Source organism: Bubalus bubalis, chromosome 10 (assembly GCF_019923935.1).
Source record: "Bubalus bubalis isolate 160015118507 breed Murrah chromosome 10, NDDB_SH_1, whole genome shotgun sequence".
Lineage (NCBI taxonomy): Eukaryota > Metazoa > Chordata > Mammalia > Artiodactyla > Bovidae > Bubalus > Bubalus bubalis.
The window spans coordinates 22,295,469-22,318,789 of record NC_059166.1 but is presented as its reverse complement, the minus strand read 5'-3'; the positions used below and the strand labels follow the sequence as shown (position 1 = coordinate 22,318,789).

Sequence of the window (23,321 nt, the reverse complement as noted above, 5' to 3'; positions counted from 1 at the left end):
AAAATTTGTTATGTGTTTTATCCCTCTTGTAAATTATTTATTGTCTCAAGTTTTATTTCCTGTATGTTCTTTACTGATATATAAAAATGCAGTTGAATTTTCTATGGCTTATATCTAGAAGATTGTTAAATTCTGATAAATTTCGAATTTGTTATGTAGGTTTTATTTTGTTACTATAGGTTTTTTTCATGAATTATAATCATTTTTCTCTCCTTCCCTCCCTTCCTCTTTCTTTCCCTCCTCTTCTCTTTCCCATTCATTTGTGCCTTGTCCTTCAATACAATATTGATCTAAATTGGTAGTACTGAGGCAGAATGTCTTGTTCTTTAATGTTTTACCATAATGCTGTTATTTGCTATAGTTTTTTTTTTTTCCATATACCTTTTATCTGATGAAAAAAAAACCCAGTCTTCTTCATCTCCTTTATCAGTTTAAGGAGGTTGTCCTCTGTTTCTAGTTGGTTAAGAGATGCTGTCAGAAGACTTGAATTGTAGCTAAAACATTTTTCTATCTATTGCTTGACTGAACAAAAATGTATGCGGTGTCCTCTGTGTGCTGGGCATAGGACGTAGAACAGAGATAAAAAGCAAGCAAAAATCCCAGTTCTCCTTCTTGGAATTAATGTTCAAATAGAGGGAAGCAGGCAATTTAAAAAAATGGAAATGTAAGTTGTGTAGCATATTGAAGTGGTAAATATTGCTGGAGAAAAATCTATCAGGCAAGATGAGAGGAATTACCTGGCATGTGGGAGGTCCCTGGGTGCAGGGGTGTGAGTAAGGGGACAGGAGATGGAGTCAGAGAGGGAACTGGGGTTGGGGGTGAGGGAGGCAAATCTCAGAAAGGTAGGTTGGTCCAAGGTGCAAGAGCAGATAGAGCGCAAAGAAAATGATCAACTTTTAAGCAGTCAGGGTGACAATAATGTCCAGTTTGTGGGATTAAAAGAAAATCATGGTAGAAATGAAATACTAAACAATAGCTCTATGGATTGGGGTGGATGGAAATTCTCTTAGGGATTTTTGTGTTAGAAAAATCCTGTGAAGTGATTAGACCTGGATTTTCTGTTCTGCTAATCTTGGTCTTTTAATCAGAGATTTTAGTCCATTAACATTATTGTGATAACTGATATATTTACAGAAGTTCCTTCTTAAATTTATTTTGAGCTCATTTTTCTTACTTTTTCTTCTTGTCTTCTTGTAGGTTCTTCCTCCTTTTTTTTTTTTCTTTCTTTCACTATTTGGGAAATATATCATTTCTAGTCATTCAGTGGCTACTCCAGAATTTTAACAGCATATTTAACCAATACAAAAATCTTAGAATGTTTTACCTGTCATTTTCATATTTATATTTTATAAAGTATTATATATTTGACAAGCTTTTGGGATATAAAAGATAAACTTTTAAATTTATATTCACAAATAAAAAAGCAAAAAACTGAAATATATATGATTATAACAGTAACAACTTTTTCCCCACATATTTTATCATCACTGAATTTTATTTCCATGCTAATTTCAGACCTGATCTCTTCAGCTGGGATAGAGTTGTCAAAATGTCCCCAACTGAGAGACTTGAACATGCCTTCAGCAAGGCTCAAACTTATTTGGGAATTGAAAAGCTATTAGATCCTGAAGGTATTGTTCAGTGTTTAATTTCAATCTTGGTTTTGCTTTACAATTCTGAATATTTGAAATACAGTAGTTTTGTTTGTTTGTTTGTTTTTGTTGTTCTCTCTTTGTAGAAAGAATTGTGAGAGTTAAGGAAGTGTTTTTTCTTTTGAAATATGGTACAAGACTTTTTATTAGAGACATAATACTGTGCTTAACAATTTCTAGGATCCTTCAGGAGGAAATTTAATTACATCACTGGAGAATAGTTAATAAATATCAGCATAAGATTTAATGTTTTAGGAAAACAAAATTATTAGACGAATAATTTAGTGTTTGGTTCATTTAATTAAAATGTGTTTTTTGTATGAAATGAGCTGCTTATATATGATGTGAAAAGGTTACTTATGAATGTTGCAAGACTGAAGTCTAGACTTATTTTCATAATATGAATGAAATCTGTGACATTACCTTAAATGGCAGCTTATCTTTTAGCCTTGTGGAGGAAACTTTTAGGGAAGGTTTTTAAGAAATGGGATATTGCACAAAAATCCATAGGTAATCATCTTTACCTGTGTCTCATATATTATATGAAAGTTACCAAGCTGTGGTATTGCAAAGATAGTATACTAGTATTGTTTATGGGCACTAAGGACAGTTATTTTATATCTAATATTGATGTTTATGGGCACTAAGGACAGTTATTTTATATCTAATATTGAGCAATTCACATACTTTGGACATCTAATTTAAGCTGGTTCTTATTTTCTTTCACTATTAGATGTTGCTGTTCAGCTTCCTGACAAGAAATCCATAATTATGTATTTAACGTCTTTGTTTGAAGTGCTACCTCAGCAAGTCACTATAGATGCCATCCGTGAGGTAGAAACACTTCCAAGGAAATATAAGAAAGAATGTGAAGAAGGAGAAATTAACATACAGGTACAGGTAAATTTTTACTAATATATTAGACTTGCCGTATTTTTTTTTTTGTAAGGTAATAGGTAAGATAATTCTGAGGATTTTTCGCTTGCCTGAGAAGATCTTGATTTCTCAGCATCAGAGCTTCAGTTTATCAGTTAGCATGTGACACCATCATGTGCATGTAATGGAAAACCACAACTTTACTGATTTTACTTTTTAAAGGGGAAAAAATATGTTTCATATAGCAAGGCTGGAGTTAGGGCCTAGGATAAGCATGCTTTTGCATAACATGCTGTTTGATTAAGAGCAAGTGTATTAGGGAGTTTGGGATTGACAGGTACACACTGCTGTGTTTAAAATGGATAACCTACTGTCTAGCACAGGGAACTCTGTTCAATATTTACTAACAATCTAACTGGGAAAAGAATTTTAGAAAGACTATAGATACGTGTGTGTGTGTATATGTGAGAGTATGTGTTAGTCGCTCAGACGTGTCTTGACTGTTTATGACACCATAGACTGGAGCCCACCAGGCTCCTCTGTCCACGGATTCTCCAGGCAAGAATACTGGAGTGGGTTCCCATTCCCTTCTCCAGGGCGTCTTCCCAACCTAGGGATTAAACCCAGATTTCCCGCATTGCAGGTGGCTTCTTTTACTGTCTGAGCTACCAGGGTAGCCCAGATACATGTATATGTATAACTGAATAATAAAAAAGAGCAGTATATTGATATTAAACTCTTCATTTGCATGCTTTCATTAATGCCTTAGAAGTTGAATTAAGTTAACGGAAGAAATATGATGTGGTCAAGTTGTAATCATCTGCTCTTTGACGTATCTTGCTATCTTTTACTTTTCAACGAATGCTAATAGCCCGCCTTCCTCTCTTTCTCTTTCTACAGATATGTGCTTAGAGCATTAGGTGATCAGTAAATAATTCCTGAATTTCTCTTGAAATTGATCTCTCAGTCAAAAATCTCCTCTTGTATTTGAATGAATACCTTCTGACACTTGCAGTCAGATAACGCCTTCCATTTTCCACCTCATAGATCCTAGTGCCTATCTTAATAACCTTTAGCTGGTCACTAAATTTCCTAGTTCTCAGATATCTTCATTAGAATATGGAGGTTAGGTACTAAATGATCTCCAGGATCATGCTGGCTTTCCAGTTTTAGAGTTTTAGGTCCAGAACTTAACTCATTTTTCCTTCTCTCTCTTTGGCATCATCTGTCTCCTAATTATCCAGTGTTGCATCTATGGGCTCACTGATTCACTGTTTTTAGCTTCTGCATGTCATTTACCGGGTCCCTTTGGAGTCTTCCTTCAAAATATCTTGGGGTGTGTTTACTTTCTGTTCCAGCTCTCTCTACAACTACCTCTTGTAGTTTACAAGGCCCAGCCCACTGCCCCAACTCTTCTCAGGCCAGTGCACTCCAGTCGTGGTGGACTTCTCCTCTCCTTCCCCCAGATTCTTGTACCTGTGGGCTGATCTCCATGAAACGCTCCTCCACCCACTGTTTGCATGGCAAGCTTCCCATCTTTCCCCAGTTTCAATGGAACTTTTTCAGAGAAGACTTCCCCGATTAACCTAATTGAAATCCGGCCCTACACACACACACTCACTCACTCTGTTTCTCGCTGTCACAGTATTTTTACAAACTATGTTAAGAATTTTCAATTGTATCTTAAAAGCATTGAGAAAGCAGTGAAAGATTTTAAGCGGGAAGTCTTAGGATGTAATTGCATTTTTGCAAACATTATTCCGGCTGCTCTGTGAGAAGTGGATGGTGGAGATAGAAGTCTGGATAGTAACAGGGAACTGAAGACACCGGTGATCAGGCTGTTGTAGTCCTGAGGTCAAATGACAATTGTGAAGATGGAAAGACCTGGATGGGTTTGAGATAAATTTTGAAGGTAGGAGTTGCTTATCCATATTAAATGTAGGAGGGGGAAGAAAAAGAGGAACCACGTCTGGCCCCCTGGTGTTTAGCTGGAGGAGTTAGTTAAGTACATGGCTGCTGCTGCTGCTGAGTCGCTTCAGTTGTGTCTGACTCTGTGCGACCCCATAGACAGTAGCCCACCAGGCTCCCCCGTCCCTGGGATTCTCCAGGCAAGAACACTGGAGTGGGTTGCCATTTCCTTCTCCAATGCATGAAAGTGAGAAGTGAAAGTGAAGTCGCTCAGTCGTGTCCAACTCTTAGCGACCCCATGGACTGCAGCCCACCAGGCTCCTCCATCCATGGGATTTTCCAGGCAAGAGTACTGGAGTGGGGTGCCATTGCCTTCTCCATAAGTACATGGAGGAGCCATTTACTGAAATGGGAAGCCCAGAGAGGTTTGGGGGAAAAAATGAAGGGTTTGAATATTGACAAGGTTTGATATGCCTATGAAAAATTGAAGTGGAAATGTTAAGGAAGGTGGGACATAGGAGTTTGGGATGAGAAATATAAAGGTAATAGGATACATTAATAGAGGGTTCTTGAAATCTAATAACAATGGATGAAGCCTTGCACGCAAAGTACATAAAGAGAATTAAAAAAGGGCCTGGACTTAATTTTGAGGAGCTTCATTACTTACATGTTGGCAAATGCTTTTGAACTAGGAGAAAAACCAAGGTGGTGTTATTAAAGCAGGGAAAGGAGAACTTCGAGAGGGTGGGGACAGGTCAGATGTATAGAATGCCCTGGGAGCTTAAGAAACAGAAGATGACCAGACTTCTGGGTTTGCTTAAAACAGTTCTGGTTTATGTATGTTGTTCTAGCACTGTGGTTATAAAAAATGTTCTGGTTTTGTGTTCATTACATGATCATTCTGAAGATGATGCTAGAAGAATGGATTTGTCATTGAGAAGGTTATTGGTAACAGTGGCAAAATACTTTCCAGGTGTGTGGTAGGGACCAATACCTGATCAGCATGAAAGGGAGTGTTAACAAAAGCAGTTGTTAAATACATGAGCTTTTCTTATGTTGTTTTCTATACATGTTTGTATGTTTCAGATACATGAAAATTGTGGATGAGAGGTGAAAAGGTAGAGACAGGCTGTAGGCACATTTTAAAGAACTTTGCTCTGGAAGGGAACTAGTGAATGAGATAGGTGGTTAGTTTGGTTATATGATTCTAAAGTATATAAGAAAATACTCCATTGCTTAGAAGAAGCTTGGAATAACTTATTCCACAGGCTCTTAAAAACAAACAAACAAACAAAAAAACCATCTAGTAAACCAGAGGGCTACAGCCTCAGAAAAATATCATCAGTACAATAGCCTGTATATGTATGGCTGTCTTTTAGTGTCTGAAATGCAATGCTAAGATGCTATTCAGTAAAAGCAATTTAACAAGGGTTCTAATTGCTCTCTTTAAATGACATCTACCCTTTCAAGGTCCACCATGTTCCAGATCCTCTGTGAAACGTCCTGATCTATCCCTTGATGAATTCAAATAACATCCCTTGTTAGACCCATGGAATTTATAACTTTGTTAAGAGCTTTTTTATTTTTGTTCAGAAGTGATTCATATGGGTTATTTGTCTTTTCCCAACAACATATTCTGGGAGATAGTGAAGGACAGGGAAGCCTGGTGTGCTGCAGTCCATGGGGTTGCAAAAAGTTGGACAGGACTGAGCGACTGAACAGCAACAACAGCTATATTAGAGTATGTCTGAGTATAGAATCCATGAGTGATACAGCTTTTGTACTCTTTGCCATCCTGGCATGAATAAATGCTTTCTGACTAGTTCACAGCATTGCTCACCCAGCTCCTGAGAATCCAACGGATGCCTTAAGACACAGTGGTGTTTACCTTGGGTCTCCTTCCAGTGTGCCTTTGTTGAACACCTTCTGGTCTTCACGATGCTTGTGGATTTTCTTGGATTTGTTTTCATAGAGCTCGGCACCAGAGGAGGAGCAAGAGAGTCCCCGAGCTGAAACCCCCAGCACTGTCACGGAGGTTGATATGGATCTAGACAGCTATCAGATAGCACTGGAGGAAGTGCTGACCTGGTTGCTTTCTGCCGAGGACACTTTTCAGGAGCAGGATGACATTTCTGATGATGTGGAAGAAGTCAAAGACCAGTTTGCAACCCATGAAGTAAGTAATCTGTAGCTGATGAACAGGATGTATGTGCCATGGTGCCTGTGTCTTAATCAGGAGATGCACCCTGATGTACATTGTTTACTGAATTCTGCGCCACAGAAATTTCATGGCATTATTTGAGAACTTCCGTTCAGTTCAGTTCAGTTGCTCAGTTGTGTCTAACTCTTTGCGACCCCAGGGACTGCAGCACGCCAGGCCTCCCCATCCATCACCAACTCCCGGAGCTTGCTCAAACTCATGGCCATTGAGTCGGTGATGCCATCCAACCATCTCATCCTCTGTCGTCCCTTTCTCCTGCCTTCAATCTTTCCCAGCATCAGTCTTTTCAAATGAGTCAGTTCTTTGCATCAGGTGGCCAAGGTATTGGAGCTTCAGCTTTAGCATCAGTCCTTCTAATGAATGTTTAGGACTGATTTCCTTTAGGATGAATTGGTTGGATCTCCTTGCAGTCCAAGGGATACTCAAGAGTTTTCTCTTACACCACAGTTTAAAAACATCAATTCTTCGGCACTCAGCTTTCTTTATAGTCCAACTCTCACATTCATACATGACTACTGGAAAAACCATAACTTTGACTAGGTGGACCTTTGTTGGCAAAGTAATGTCTCTGCTTTACACTTTTTTTTTTTTTTTTGGAAGACTTAAGATTTTTAAATAGGGCTTCATTATAAAACTGGCATGCGTGATTAACTCTACATTGGAATTAAATTTTGGATTTTGGTCATACCATAATTTGTAGATTCAGTGGAGCCACTGACAAAAATCAGCGCTTTAGTACTGCTAGTTTTGGAAGTGTATTATTATAGTTGAGACATAAAATGGCTAATCAGTACACCAAGTCTTTAAATTTTGACTGTTCCCTAGGAAGTGGTTATTTTTATTTGTTATATGATTAAACAAACTTGTATCCAGTATTCTTGTATACTTTTATATAATGAAAATTTCCTACTATTTCAGGAATATATTGCATTGTAGTGATTGGGTTATGTGAAGAATTCTTTTGATTAAGTAGTTTTTGGGTGGTATGTTAATTGACAGGTCTTATTTGCTATTTTGGTTTGAAAATAATACAAATGGTCATTTTATTTAAGCAAGTCCTTTTGGGCGAGCGTGGTGTTTTATTTGTTATATCTTCTCATAGTTCCATGTTAATGATCTATCAGTAGCATAATCAGCATTGACATAAAAATAGCTCGTGTTATCAGATATAACATGGTCCTCTTTGATCTTATCTTTTTCCTTAGGTCAGCTGCTTATTTCCTATATTCAGAGCTTACAAAATAGTGGATCAAAGTCTGCTTTATTTGAAGTCTGCATGGTTACTTTTTTTTTCCCCCACAGCATTGATATTTGGGCATTAACAATTTATTAAGATTTGCTTTTCTTCAATGAGCAGCTCATAGATCATAATGATGTACCTTCCCAGGCTTTTATGATGGAACTGACGGCTCACCAGAGCAGCGTGGGGAACGTCTTGCAGGCAGGAAATCAACTGATAACACAAGGAACTCTGACAGATGAAGAGGAGTTTGAGATTCAGGAACAAATGTCCCTGCTGAATGCCAGATGGGAGGCGCTCAGAGTCGAAAGTATGGACAGACAGTCCCGGTGAGTGGAGGCCCGGGAGTGAACACTGCTGCAAGATGGGGCCTAGTTGTTTTCTTTAAAAAATTTTTTTAAAAGTCTTTATTGAGTTTGTTACAATATTGCGTCTGCTGTTTATGTTCTGTTTTTCTGTCCACAAGGCTTGTGGGATTTTAGTTCCCTGAGCAGGGATCGAACCCTTACCTTCTGCATTAGAAGGGAAGTCTTAACCACTGAAGTCCCGGTTGCCCACTTTAACACAACTAAAAGTCTACATGTCTGTGGGAACAAGATAACCAGATAACTTGCCTTGTCAAATTTTGACTCTTTTCTGTATGTAGCATTGCTGGAATTTTTATGATCTTTATTTCCCCTTTGATATGTTAACCAAATGAAAAGGTAAAAGTGGCCATACAGAAATCAGCAAAAAAAGGGCAAAGACATTGTATGCGGACTTTGCAGTATTAAAGTTGGCTAACCATCAACTCTGACATGAAGATAGGGCTATGTTTTATTTATCTAGAATTCCATTTTGTAACCTTTTTTAAGAGTACGGTTCATTTTATTTCATGTATTGTATGTTAAGGAGCAAACTATTCCACTGCAATTTCCACCTATTTAATAGGCAGGAATTCCTGATTAAAGAAACAATGATTCTGATACAAATAGAGGGTGCTGTTATTTGCATTTTTGGAGTGCATTTAATTGACTGCATTTAGGAAGAAAATAAGTTTTTGCTGGTTTCTATATTTAAAGACTAAATGTTGCTTTAAAAGGTTAGATAAGAGTGTGTTCCCTGCCCCATTTCCTTGATGCCTGGAGTGTGTGTTTGCTTTTGCAAAGGGAAGAAGGAGTGGGTATAATGCTTTACTCCCTTTGGACAGGTTGCACGATGTCCTCATGGAACTCCAGAGGAAACAGCTACAGCAGCTGTCTGCCTGGTTAACGCTCACGGAAGAACGCATTCAAAAGATGGAAACTTGCCCCCTGGATGATGACTTAAAATCCCTGCAAAAGCTGCTGGAAGATCATAAAGTAAATCTGGCTCATATTTCTTTAATACCTTATCAAATATGAAAAAGCAGCACTTAGAATTCTCAGGGGCTGATGGCGTCTATCGTTAGCATGGAGCTGGGACACTCCTTCAGTGCACTCTTGTATTCAGTAGCTTGCAGGGTGGAGTGCATAGGGATGTGGGTTTTCTGAGCCAGGGATGAAAGCACAGGTCAAATTTTATATGGGTATGTAGAGGTTTGTTATGATAGTACATAGTGTTCATAAGATTCTCAAGGTGTTTTTTTGTTTTTTGGACTCATGAATGGTTAAGAACCCTAGTCCATTGCATGAATGCAACGTGTTGGGAAATAAGGAAACCCTCAGATTGATCTGTTCATAATCCTTCCAGGAAAGCTATTGCTTCTTTTCCTAGGTGAGGATTCACGAGTTTTGTGAGTGGTTTGAAAAGTGAAAGTTTCTCAGTTGTTTCCAACTCTTTGTGACCCCATGGACTGTACAGTCCATGAAATTCTCCAGGCCAGAATACTGGAGTGGGTAGCCTTTCCCTTCTCCAGGGGGTCTTCCCAACTCAGAGATTGAACCCAGGTCTCCTGCATTGTGGACAGATTCTTTACCAGCTGAGTCACAAGGGAAGTTCAAGAATACTGCAGTGGGTAGCCTATCCCTTCTCCAGGGGATCTTCCCAGCACAGGAATCCAACTGGGGTCTCCTGCATTGCAGGTGGATTCTTTACCAACTTAACTATGAGGGAGGTCACAAATTTAGGAGATAACTTTTCATAGTCAAGGAAAGGTAGAGTAAAATAGCTTCTCTGCAAAGTGTTTGAAGAATTTTATTTCTCAGTGAAATAACTAGATAAATGGGTAAATTAAGCTTTAAGGATACATTAAACACAAAAACTCAAGGCATTTGACAACACTATTGGTAGTATTTGAATAAATTACCTATATACCTAAATATATGTCTTTTGACCTGGCATTCTCTTCCCATGGAAGAGATGGGAAGAAAATTGTCTGTATACCCCAGTTGCTTTCCTGGGTAATGAATCGGAACAGCTTCTGACTATCAAATCACATTTGACTTATGTCACTTTATACAGTGCTGTACTAGATAAAATGATCTCTGACTTTGTGTATTTAAATTTGGAACTTTTTTGATTTAATGATTCTATATTCTTAATTCCTACTGTATGCACTCAACTTGATTATGTGACACCTTTTCTCATTCTTCCAGCCAAAACTTGGAATAAAAATAATAAAAGTGATGACATCACATTTGCAGTCTGTTATGACATTGCATTTTCAAATTGCTTTGGTTCATAATGAAATGTAAAGATATAATGGGTTTGTTTCCTTAGGTGAACACTTAGGCTAATGGTTGGAAATTTAAACAGGATGCCTCATTAAGTGTCCTTAATTACTATTGACAACTGGGTAGATTTTAAATATGTAAATGGGAAAGAGTAGACATAATGGTTTATCTGAATTTTTTCTCTAGAGTTTGCAGAATGATCTTGAGGCTGAACAAGTGAAAGTGAATTCCCTGACTCACATGGTGGTGATTGTTGATGAAAACAGTGGCGAGAGTGCTACAGCTATTTTGGAAGATCAATTACAGGTAAGGACTTACAAAGTAGGATAGTGCTAAGGCACGTGGGGTCTGAGCCCCAGTCACACATTGTTCCTATTCTTCATGTTCAGTCTGTTTATTTAGGTTAGTAAAACCATCTTCTTGAGGTTGTACTTCCCAGCTGGGGTTTCACAGCATGGGGGTTTATAGGAGAACCAAGGTATCATTCATTTACTTCAGCCTTTGGGTGTATGAACAAGATTTTGAAGCTCAAGAACTGATCCCAACAAATGATCCACAGACTTCTTGCCCAGAATCACTTGATAAATTTGTTAAAATGCATATTTCTGGGCCTCACTGGGAGTGGGGCCCAGTGAATATGTAAAAAAATGTCAAGCTTGAGAATTTCAGTCATGTAGGATTTAATATCCCTGTTTCTTTAGTAGATCAAAGTGTAAATGTCAACATCAGTTTTGGGAACCCCTACAACTTGCTTCTTTTTGCTCAGTGACTATAGTGTATGCTTACAAGTCTTTATAAAGAGAGTTTTTGGTACAGTTGACACTTAAACACATGGGGTTTGGGGCACTGACCTCTCAAGCAGTCGAAAATCCTAGTATAACTTTTTACTTCCCCAAAACTTGAGTAGCAATAGCCTATTGTTGACTGGAAGCTGTACTGGTAACAAATAGTCCATTAGCATATATTTTGTATGTTATATACGTATCTGCAGATATTTTGTGCATTCCTGAATGCTTAACTTTTTCTTAAATTTTTTTTGATATTTCTAGGCTGTGTGGTTCATCTTCATTTCAAATTTTTGTCACAAATCTTCAAAATTTTTTCCTATGTATTTATTGAAAAAAATCCAAGTATGAGTGGACCCGCCCAATTGTTCAAGGGTCAGCTGTATTTTATTTGAACTTGGATTACCTGATATAATGTTGCCAGGTGATGATTTCAGTAACTTTCAGTTGATGATTTTTAGTAACTATAAATTATCATATGGAATTCTTTTTCTTTTGCAACATTTAAAACTGGGCAGTGGTTTTGAGATTTTGGTGCAACAGTATTTAGTTTTTACAGTAATCTTAGAGGTAGGCATTCATGTCTTGTCTATTTAACAGTGAGGATATTCATAGTGGTTGAGCGGAGGCCCTGAGGCTTAAATAGGCAATGAGTTTTCATGCGGACATGAGAGATCTCTCTTCTGGCTCTACGTTCTCTACTTTTGCACAATACAAAGCCTATTTTGATAATAAAAATTGAAATAAGATAATATGCATTAAATAATTCTTGCTCATAGGTAAGTAATGAAGAAACAAAACAGAATTTGTTAATCATTATTTATAAAGTGATAATAAAGTAATTAGTTGGGAAAGTCATCATGAAGATTGATTTTTTTTTAATGTATCAAATTTATTCATTTAGTCTTGCTAATACTTATAATATTCTGTTGCTGTTTGGTGGAATTTTCTGTGTATCATGCAATATAAACAGAAAAAACCAAAACAGTTCTTATAAGTTAAAAACTTTTTTTTCATAATTTTTGGTACTATGGATGAAGATTGTCTTGACATGTAAAAATGGTTAAGAAATAAGCCACATGCTGAATTTTGTCTTAAAGATAATTATAGCCTGAAAAAATGGAAGCCTTGAAAGTAGATATGTTTGCTGTTATTTTGAAGGTATATGTGAAACTGTCAAATTCTCATATAAAAGCCACAATAAAATAGAAAAGAGCTGGAGTTCGGAGTCAAAAGTTACAAGATAGAGTTCCAGTTGTGCCATATTCTAACTGTGTAATATGAAATAGTTAAATTCTATGGAAATTAGTTTGTCTTATCTATAATTTTATAGAATTTATGTTTTATTTAAAGCAACATTCATAATATTTTTCATAATTACTACTCTGTAATAAAGAACAATGGATGTCAAGAATTTCTTTAAGGATTGTGATAACTATCCCTTCAGGCTTTGTTGATGAAGGGTCGGTTTTTCCTTTTCTAGAAACTCGGTGAACGCTGGACGGCTGTGTGCCGATGGACTGAAGAACGCTGGAATAGGTTACAGGAAATCAACATTTTATGGCAGGAATTATTGGAAGAACAGGTATGAAGCTGTATACATAATGGGCAAAATACATGGTGAACAGTAACCATCATTAATTATTGCATTTGAATAAATCACTTATATTTCTTCAGAAGGAAAATTTATAAATAATTATTTATTATGTTAAAAGTCAGATTTCAGTCCATTATGCAGTTTCTTCATAGTGATTGCATTATAAATTAGCTCTATTGTAATAACAATTTGACCTTGTTCATTAGTTAGATTAGTTTTTAGATATGCTAGTTTTAGGATTTACTTGACATAATTTTTGCTGCATTTGTGTTGGATAATGTATTTGAACTTGTAGCCATACAGCCTAGTGTATGGCTTGTGCTCAGTACATAATGTTAAATGAATCCACTCAGTATTTCGTGAACTTTAAACCTGTGATTTTTAATCAGAATAACTGCTGAAATTAACAAGAAAAATATTATTTAGCAGCACCGATGATTGAACACATAGCTAATTTTTTTCCACCAAGGATTAATATAGAAAATGAACCTTTGGTGCAAAGCTGCCACTTAGAGTTTTCAGTCTGATTGGTGGCCTTTTGCCCATCTCCATCCTTCCAGAAAAGCAACCATCAAAACAGAATACAAATAAGCAAGACTTTTCTTCAAAATGCCAAAGAGTTGTGGTGTAGAAAATAAACAGATACTCTGTTCCCACATCCCAGGGTTCACTGTGATTCTTTTAAATGCCTTTTATTTCCATCCACAAAAAGCAGCTATATTCTTTTCATGGGATAAAAACAAATGTATGCTGTTTTGTGATTTACTAAATATGGTGGCAGAGTGAACTCTTAAAAAGCAGGTTGCAAAATTTGTCCTCATGTAAATTGTAAGCTACTGCCACCTGCCCTCAATCTTTGACCAGAATTTTCCTCTTAAAAATTGCATGATAGACCTGATTCTGATTTCTGAAATATTTACATTTTGCTTTACAAAGATTTAAATTTACTTATCTTTTCTTCAGGCCAAAAAGTCACATAGAATAATTGAAATTTAACTTCATTAATGAGTGTAGGAGACTGATTGCTAGGGAACCATTGTGTTACTCTTCTTAAAATAATTAAAGAATTAAAATAATTTAAAATTCAGAAAGAATCAAAATTTGGTAATCACAAATATTTAAAAATAGAGAGTGGCTAGGATTTTGGCCATTTATTATGTTAGGTTTAAAACTGACCTTTGAATGGCCTTCTGTTAGTGATATGGAAGGAGAAATCTTGTTAAAATGTAGAAACGAAGCCAACATTGGTACTTAATTGATAATTTGTTGTTACAGAGAATAAGACCAATCAACTGTGTCTGAATTAAACAGTCTTTCAAGGGATTATTGTTCACTTAGTTGCAGAGGCTTTAAGATAGTTAGAAATGGGCTCTGAGAATTAGTTCAAAATTTCTCCAGCATGAGCCAAGTGTGGCCAGCGGGATATGCTGTGATTGACTTTAATCTACCTTTCCAAACTTTCCCTCTGTCCTTTCATGTATTCAGTGTTCAAATCCTGAATTCCCATTTTGTAGCTCATTCCAAGACTGTCATGGCCTTGTGGCCATGCAGAGTAGTGCTTCTTCTCAATGCAGAGTAGTACTATTTCTTTTCAGTGCTGTATTCTCAATGCATGGTCCATGGTAGATTCCTTATGGGTTTTGTATTGTTTTCATTTTTTTTTGAAAGAGTGAACTAGTTTTCTAGTCTCTGTGTTTTTGTTTAAATGTGGCATCTGCCTTGAAATGTCTTTTTGCCTATCTGTTTTTAAGTTCTCCCCACCTGTTACCAACTCTTTTGAGTCCGGCTCCTATGAGGGCCCTCTTGCCTAAGTGATATTTGAGCCCATAGAATGAAACTGGTTCAGAAGCAAAGGAGAATTTTATTCTTTGATGAATGGAAAGGAGTGAGCTTGCGCTCTAGTCAGTGCTCTCCCTGGCAGTCAGTCATTGGTGGGGCTGATTTAGGGGGTTCCTATTGGCGGGAGGGGGCAGAGCTCTTTGGCTCCAGATCACAGTGCCAGGTGCAGCCTCTCTATACCTGTCGCCGCCATCTTGGACTGAGGCATCCCACACAGCACTTGTGCACACAGGCTGCCCAGTTGAGGTGCTGGGCACAGTAACTCTCCTCTGGGAACACTAATCCATCCTGTTAGGTGTGAGGGCTTTGCACACTGCCCCCTATAAGCAAGTGAAGCTAGACTAAACCCAAAAGAGGTCAGACCATGTCACCTAGATTCCACCTTATTTTTCCCAGTATCCCAGTGGGCTTTGCCAGTGACATATCCATCAGGGACCATGAAGTCATTTATGAACTCCCTCTCCTTCCCCCACTGTTTCAAAACTGGAAGCAGTCTCTTTGTGGTGTCTGCACTTTCTATCTGGTACCACGGGTATTTTTGTGGTAACTCTTACTACATTGAGGACAGAATTCATATTTACATTATTTTCTTAATATTTGTCCTTTTCTGAGTGAAATATAAAGGCAGAGAATGGTTGTTAAATAAACTGATAAATCAAACTTGAGAAAGAGTTGACTCCAAACACACAACCAAGAATTGCCCACCTCAACTCTATAGAAGAAAGTTTCTGTGGTAAATACTACATTTTGAGAAAAATTATATTAAGGCAGCCATTTTTTTTTAATCCCTCCTTCAATTTATCTCTTTACTAAATATCTGATGTCTAAAAGACATGCATTGTTGGCCAATGAAGTTTAAAGATTTTCATATTGGCTTTGGAGTAGCCTCAGGCTTCCTCTTCTAATCATAACTGCCGTTGAATCTGGAGCATTAGTGTGGTTGTCCTGCAAGATACATCCATCAGCTTTGGGGTGTGGGTCTGTGATCTGGCTCTGCAGTTTACAAATCATGTAACTTGACTTTTCTCTCTTTCCTCCCTAACAGAGGGACTGAGAAAAGAAAATCTCTGACCTTCCCTCGGCATCTGGAGAGTTATAAAGTGATTCTTTTGGAGACTTGGATAGTTGGATTTAGCCTTTTAGAGCCATCAGCCTCCCTGAGAATTAGGTTTAGTTTTCCAGGTTTGGGATTAATTTTAGGTTGATCAGTTGCAAGTCTGTGAAGGGCTATATCTTAAGCAAAGATATCTTTCTGAGTTTTTTATGCCTCAGGCTTAGGGGTTTGAAATCCTTCTTCTCCCAGATGTGGATAAAGCCTCTAGTAAGATAAAAATAAGAGATTTTAGAACTTGATTGAGTTGAATTACCAAATGATTCCCTAAATATATTTCTAACTTTGGTTATTATTCGCAGTGCTTGTTGAAAGCATGGTTAACCGAAAAAGAAGAATCTTTAAATAAAGTCCAGACGAGCAACTTCAAAGACCAAAAGGAACTAAGCGTCAGTGTTCGACGACTGGCTGTAAGTGATGTCGCTGCCAGCACCTCTCTTGTGAGCCTATGATATCTTAGTGTTTTATGTCAATGGTTGATAGAATGTAGTGAATGAATTCATTTCCCTAACACTAGAATGCTGCCCTGTAATGATCTAGAACCAGAATGTTTTAGCTTTAGGGAATTAAAGCAGGTAAATTTTACTCTAAAATATAGAGGTTTACATTTTCTGACTGGGGAACAGGAAGATAAGTTCCTGTTTAAAGTGATTCAGTGATCTAATAAATATCTGAAATACTAGATTTTGAAGGAAGACATGGAAATGAAGCGCCAAGCATTGGATCAGCTGAGTGAGATTGGCCAGGATGTGGGTCAATTACTTGATAATCCTAAGACATCCAAGAAGATCAACAGTGACTCAGAGGAACTGACTCAGAGATGGGATTCCCTGGTTCAGAGATTAGAAGATTCCTCCAACCAGGTACCTTTGCTTTGGGAATACTTTGTGCCATTAAGTAGAAATTATACATTCAGGTTTGTTTTAGTGTTCGTGTAATAAAAGTAGTAGTTAAACTAAAAAGTTGTTTTTTTATACCTGGTTAACTGTAAAATTGAAAAATTGACATGTATTTTCTTTAGTTTTCTAAAGTGAATTTTAACAGACCTTAAAAAACTTCTGATATCCAGTCATTCGACCATTAGTAACTGATAACACTTAGACATGATCTTTGTGCTCAGTCACTCAGTTGTGACCTCGTTAGGCTCCTCTGTCCATGGGATTTACCGGGTAAGAATACTGGAGTGGGTTGCCATTTCCTTCTCGAAAATGATTTTTTCATCTTAAATAATCTTATAAATTAAAAAAAATATTTTAGCATCTTGATCAAAAATAACACTGGTTTGTACATGAATATTTAGAGCAGCAAAATTCACAACAGCCAAAAAGTGAAACAACCCATACATCCATCAATAGATATATGGATGGACAAAATGTGGTATATTCATACAATGGAATATTATTGTGTGCTGTGTGCCAAGTCACGCAGTCATGTCCCACCCTTTGCGACCCTGTGGACTGTAGCCTTCTAGGCTCCTCTGTCCGTGGGATTCTTTAGGCAAGAATACTGGATTGGGTTGCCATTTCCTACTTCAAGGGATGTTCCTGACCCAGGGATCAAACCTGCATCTCTTACATTTCCTGTGTTGGCAGGCAAGTTCCTTACCACCACCTGGGAATATTATTAAGTAATAATAAAATAATGTACCAATATATGATACAACAGAGATGAACCCCTGAAAACATTGTGCTAAGTAAAAGTAGCTGGTCACAAGGTTAATGCACTGATTCTATTAATGCATGACATATCCAGAATAGGCAAATCCGTAGAGACAGAAAGTAGATTAGTCATTTCTAGGGGCAAGAGGGAGAGAAGGATGGGAGTGACTGTTACTGGGTATGGGATTTCCTTTTGAAATGATAAGACTATTCTGGAATTAGAAAGTGGGCATGGTTGCACAACAACTCTGAACATATTGATGACCATGGGATCATATATTTTCCAAGGGAGAATTTTATGGCTTGTGAATTATATTTCAATAAAGCTGTTGTAAAACATTAAACCTGGTTGATTTTTATTTCAGGTGACTCAGGCTGTTGCAAAGCTGGGAATGTCCCAGATTCCTCAGAAGGATCTTTTAGAGACGGTTCGCCTAAGAGAACAAGTAACTACAAAAAGGTCTAAGCAAGAGCTGCCTCCTCCTCCTCCCCCAAAGAAGAGACAGATCCCTGTGGATTTGGAAGCTAAAAAAAAGTGAGAACTATTTTGCACATGATATATTAATATTTTGTGCTTGGTACTTATTTTGTACTGATCACTAATCATATGCAAATTTAAACATAATTATTGTAATGGAAATTCAACTACTGAACCACTCACTACCTCTGAGTCTTCTGAATATTCCTCTTTATACTGGTTAAGCATCTAAGTCATCTGGATTTTATTTATCTTTGGTACGATTGGGAGAACTGTGTGCCTGTAGCCTTCATGGACAGAATATATCATTTCCTTAGTTCTTTCTTTCCCATCATTTACTGTGGGTGGATATAATTGTCCATGATCCTTTGTTTATTCTTTCTTCCACTGTCACAGTTCCTACAGTTTTGCTTTAGATCTATCTCCTTATTCTTTGTGACTCTCCTTCTTCTTACCTTTAAAAGAAACTTAATTCAGGGAAGTAATTCCTTTAGATCTTTCTTTTTTCCTTCCCTTGCTGTCTTCATGTCTTCTTTCTTTCCTTGTTAATTCCTTTGTCTTAGTAACAGATTCTTCATGTTACCAAAGATCCATCTTTGGTAAAATTTGTTTCATTCTCTGACTCAAAAGAAACCCAGGATCTTTACAAGAGGAACAGTCATGTCTGGCATGCATTGGGCTTTCACTAGTGTTGGATCTTCTGCAGCGCTTTCCTATGGGCCAGGGACCATGCTCACCAGCCCTGGAACAGATAGTCTCAGAGCAGCCCTTTAATACTGCTGTTTTCTTGCCCTTTGACAGTAGAATTCCAGTGCTTGGGTACATGGGCAGTTACTTTTGCCTGAATAAAAATAATATGATTTCCCCAATTTAGCTTTTGTTAGACAAAGCAGGATTGCAGTTTTACCTGTTGACTTTAGTTTTGGTAATAAGGCTGCATTCCTGCATCCTAACAGCATCTCCTTTTAGGACCATGAGTTGGACCTCTGAGTTGCAAACAACAGCTGTGGAACTTTTACTTCTGGAGCCAAGGCAGCAGATGAGGGAAACGCTTGTGATGTTGATCTTACTGTGGACCTTTTATTTCCTGAGTGTCTATATTCTGTCCGTATATCGGCCAGTGTGTATCTCCAGTGCTGATTTTGTGCATTTGGAAGCTGGGCAGGCTGTGAAAGACTAGGGTGCATGAATAGGTTCTGGTACCAATTCTAACTTCACAGGTTAGAGGTTTATTCCTCCAGGTCTGCTTTTTCCTGCTCCTGCCCCATCCCAGATCAGATGCCAGGTTACCTATGCTTCTTACCAACTGGCTACAGGTTAGAGGGTTCCAGCACCTCTTCCTTGGACTTCAGATGCCAGTTACAAATCTAGGTTGTTACCTATAGTTCTGACCAACTGGCTATAATTCAGAGATTTCTAACATCACCTCCTCTGCTTCAGTTAGCTTCGTAGAGTAGCTTATAGAACTCAGGAAAACGTTTTGCTTAATAGATGACTGGTTTGTTATAAAAGGATACAACTCAGGGAGAGCCGGACTGAGGAGCTGCACAGGGCAAGACATAGGGAGAGGGTGTGGGCTCCCATGCCCTCTCCAGGTGCCCTGGTCTCCCTGAACATCCACATGCTCACCTACCCGAAGCTCTCTGATCCCTATCGTTGTGGCTTTTTAGGGAGGCTGCGTTACAAAGTCATGATTGATTAGATCATTGATCTTTGGTGATTGATTCAACCTCCAGCCCCTCTCCTCTCCCCTGAGGTCAGGGGGGCAAGGTGAGACTAAAAGTTCCAGCCCTCTAATTACAAGGTTGGGTCTCCTGACAACCAGCCTACCTTTTTAGATGGGATTCAAAAGTCATCTCACTAACATGACAAATGACACCTTTGTTGCTCTTATCACTTTGGAAATTCCAAGAGTTTGGGAACTCTGTGTTAGAAACAAGGCCGAAGACCAAATATTTGTTTCTTACTATAAATTGCAATGTCACGGTGCCTAACTATACAATCTTACACATGTCCATGTTGTATAGGGTGAGTTCTGTTGCAAGAAACAGAATACTGTGCCCAAAGTGACTTATACAATGAGGTCATTGACTATCTCACGTTGCAAGAAGTCCGGAGGTGGGGCAGTTTTAATGGGAGGGTGTGGGTCAGCATCGTGGCACCCTGTCTCTGCCATCCTCAGCATATTAGCAAGGTAAAAGGCAAAACCTGTCTTCTCATGGTCCCAAGATGCTGCTGTAGCACTTGGCATAACAACTTTGTATAACCTGCTTTACATGCAGGCAGGAAAGTTTTTCCTTATTTGTCTTCTAAACAAATTTTTTTTCTTTTTTTAATCAGGGAGAAGGACCTTTTATGGAAGATAATGACTAACTCCCTGACTCTGGTCTCACTCGCCAAAACTCAGACATTTGCCCTGCCCTGGGTTCCTGGGAGGTTGAAACTATCCTGCATTTTCCATCTCTGTAGTTGTGTTCTGGGGGTACTCAGGCAGCAAGGAAGAAGCGTGGGGAGGGAGGTGTCTGTTGGGTGGGCAACCAGTTGTGAGTTCCACAGTCTTCTGTCTGAGATTTGATTGATGCAGAAATGGCTTCAGTTCCTTCTTAGACACATAGAGACTTGAGTACATTCCGTTTGTTATAATAGACAGCAGTGAACTTTCATTATTAGAAATTTTGCCCAAATATTGTGTTTTTTTTTTTTAAACTTTAAAACCCCTCTGAGTCTACTTTAATGGTGCTAGTTTTGCATTTTGGAGTGATACGCAACCACATCACCCCCTTCAATATGGTACCTCTTCAGAATTTAAGGATACGTTTCATATTCTAATTTACATTGTCCTAAAGTCCAAATATTGTTAAGCATCCTAGTGAGAATTGATTTTCAGATCCTTTAATATTTTTAGTCTGATGTATGGTAAAATGGGCTGTCCGAACAGGTATGAACCTTGAATAACTGCATAGCACAGTTTATAATACATGCTTCAGAAGTAATGGTTTATTTCCCCTTCTCCTCTCCTGGTGCTGCTAGTGGCTGTTTTTTTTTTTTTTTTTTTTTTCTTTTAACACCATAGTAACAGTCATTTCCTATAATCTAGATTCCTATCTATTAACATGACCTGAGATGATCATGGTGGCGCTAATGCATTCGCATTGTTCTTGCTCATATTGAGGGCAGAGATGGACTAAGTCTCCAAGGTCATTTAAAACATGATCTTTGGTTTGTGCTCCTGAAAGATTAAATAGAAATCTGCTGTGAAGATGACATGAGGCGTGTACTGTGGTTTGACTGATACTGTGACCTTTGGTTATTTACCTAGAGTGTCACAAAATCCCATTCAAATGACAAGAAAAATTTACCTTGGTGAAAAGACAAATACTCGGAATTCACTGAAAACCCGTTCAGCCAAGTTTCCCAAAAGAATCAGCAAGGACAACCTGTGCTTACCTGAGAATAATCTAAAAATATCCAGAAGTTGCTGTGAGTTCTGTGTGCAGAGTCCTGGTTACAAGCACAGACGCTCAGCTTAAATCCCAGCTCTAGCCTTTGTTAGCTTTGTGGTCTGGAGAAGTTATTTAAAACCTCTGTGAGCTCAATTCCTTCATCATTAGAAGGGATAATAATAGTGTATACTCACAGGGTTGTTGTGAGGATTCCTGGAGTTAATAATGCACAGAAACCATTTGGAAAGGGCCTGGCATATGGCCAACGCCCACTGAATGTTTCTTCTCTTGTTCCTCATCACTGTGGTTTTAACTGACCTTCTCAACACCTCCCAGGTCTGTTCCCTTTTTTCCTTTCCACTCTTACTTAGTTCTGGCTCCTGTGACTACCACAGTCTATTTTCTGGACTTGCCTCTATTCTTTCTTTTCAGGGACCCAAAAGGGTAAATGTAATCATGTCAGTCCCATGCTTTAAGCCCCTCACCGGCTTTCTGTTGCCTTTCGGTTAAGGTCCAGCTCCTTCAGCTAGCCTGCAGGGCCTTCCAGTTACTGGTCCAAGAGGCTCTCTGCCACATCATCTATGGTTCCTCCCTGCTTAGTTAGTACTCGCTATTCCAGTTGCACTTAACTACTTACAGTGCTCAAAGTGTGTTCCTCCCTTTCTTTGTTCTCCCTTTGCAAGGATAACTCCTGGGTATAAAGCTGTTGTTCTCTAGGAAGCCACCCCTCCCCAATTGAATTAGGAGGCATCCTGTGAATTTCTGGGATTGTTTCTGGTTTACCTTTATATTAAGAGCCCAGTCCAGTGCCTGGCATATATGAGGCTCAGTAATTACATGTTGAGTTAAAGAAGGCATTAGTTTAGGAATGTCTGTACTTGTTACCTGTGGGTATCTCACCATATCTGTTTTTCATGATCTACAAAGAGCTTGTGAAAATACAAGGGGTTTCTTATAATGTTTAAAAATTTTATTTAATAATTTTATTTATTAACATTACAACTTTGTTTCTCTTTTCATACTTTAAACTGTAAATGTATGATGTGATTTTGTGTGGTTACTATATTTCTGGGTTGCCTTTACTTTTGAGGAGTGTTTAAAACCACATGCTGTATTGGTGTTGTGGTTGCTCTCTTTCTTGAGCCAAGTGAAACAATAGTAGAAAATGAATGATAGTTGGTAACATCTGAATCTTAAATCAGGTTTGATGCTATAAGTGCTGAGCTGTTGAACTGGATCTTGAAATCAAAGACTGCCATTCAAGCCACAGAGATAAAAGAGTATAAGAAGATGCAAGAAACATCAGAAATGAAAAAGAAGTTGAAGGTAAAACATAAAACAAAAATATCCCAGTGAATAAAATATTTCATCAGAATGGATCTGCTGTTGGCATAAAGATGTGATGGGATCCAAAAATCTTCCTGTAAAATAAATGTAGCCATAAGGTAGCTTTTAGAACTCTCTATTACATTTTGAATCTGTTCAAGCAGGCTGACATCAATTCCCCTTTTTCTTCCTTCTTTAACCACTGAGGTGTGCAGGAAGGGGCACTTGCTAAAATGGTCCAGTTTTTACTACTCTTTCTTAGCTTGATTAGATCTATCTTAATCTAACACCTAGTATTATATGAATGTAAGCTGAAGATGTTTTGGCTTCTGAATGCAATAAGCAATTTAGAATCTCCAGATTTCTTCTATATATATATATTTAAGATGAGATATATTTTAAAAAATAAATACTATAAAATGTATGGGATCTTGGCTGTGCTACGTTATGCTGTGTGAGTAGTAATGTAAATTGAAGCAGGAGGTTGTAGTGATTTATCTCGTTGGTGTTCATGAAGTCTCTATGCATCTTTGCATGCCCAATAATTTGGGCAC

The 23,321-nt window shown here is 38.0% G+C and overlaps 1 protein-coding gene across 13 annotated transcripts in view; it reads left to right on the top strand.

Moving 5' to 3' along the window:
- The window catches only part of UTRN (utrophin), a 561,026-nt gene that overhangs the window by 136,481 nt on the left and 401,224 nt on the right, over positions 1-23,321 (top strand). For 11 of the 13 annotated variants that reach the window (XM_025295004.3, XM_044924139.2, XM_044924140.2 and 8 more), the window contains 11 exons: positions 1,516-1,631; positions 2,386-2,552; positions 6,409-6,612; positions 8,045-8,226; positions 9,087-9,237; positions 10,717-10,836; positions 12,799-12,900; positions 16,165-16,272; positions 16,546-16,725; positions 17,886-18,055; positions 22,644-22,767. In XM_025295004.3, the coding sequence (XP_025150789.3) occupies positions 1,516-1,631; positions 2,386-2,552; positions 6,409-6,612; positions 8,045-8,226; positions 9,087-9,237; positions 10,717-10,836; positions 12,799-12,900; positions 16,165-16,272; positions 16,546-16,725; positions 17,886-18,055; positions 22,644-22,767 (1,624 nt within the window). The remainder of the gene's footprint in view (positions 1-1,515; positions 1,632-2,385; positions 2,553-6,408; positions 6,613-8,044; positions 8,227-9,086; positions 9,238-10,716; positions 10,837-12,798; positions 12,901-16,164; positions 16,273-16,545; positions 16,726-17,885; positions 18,056-22,643; positions 22,768-23,321) is intronic. The other 2 variants (XM_045161922.1, XM_045161919.1) reach the window with 1 other exon arrangement.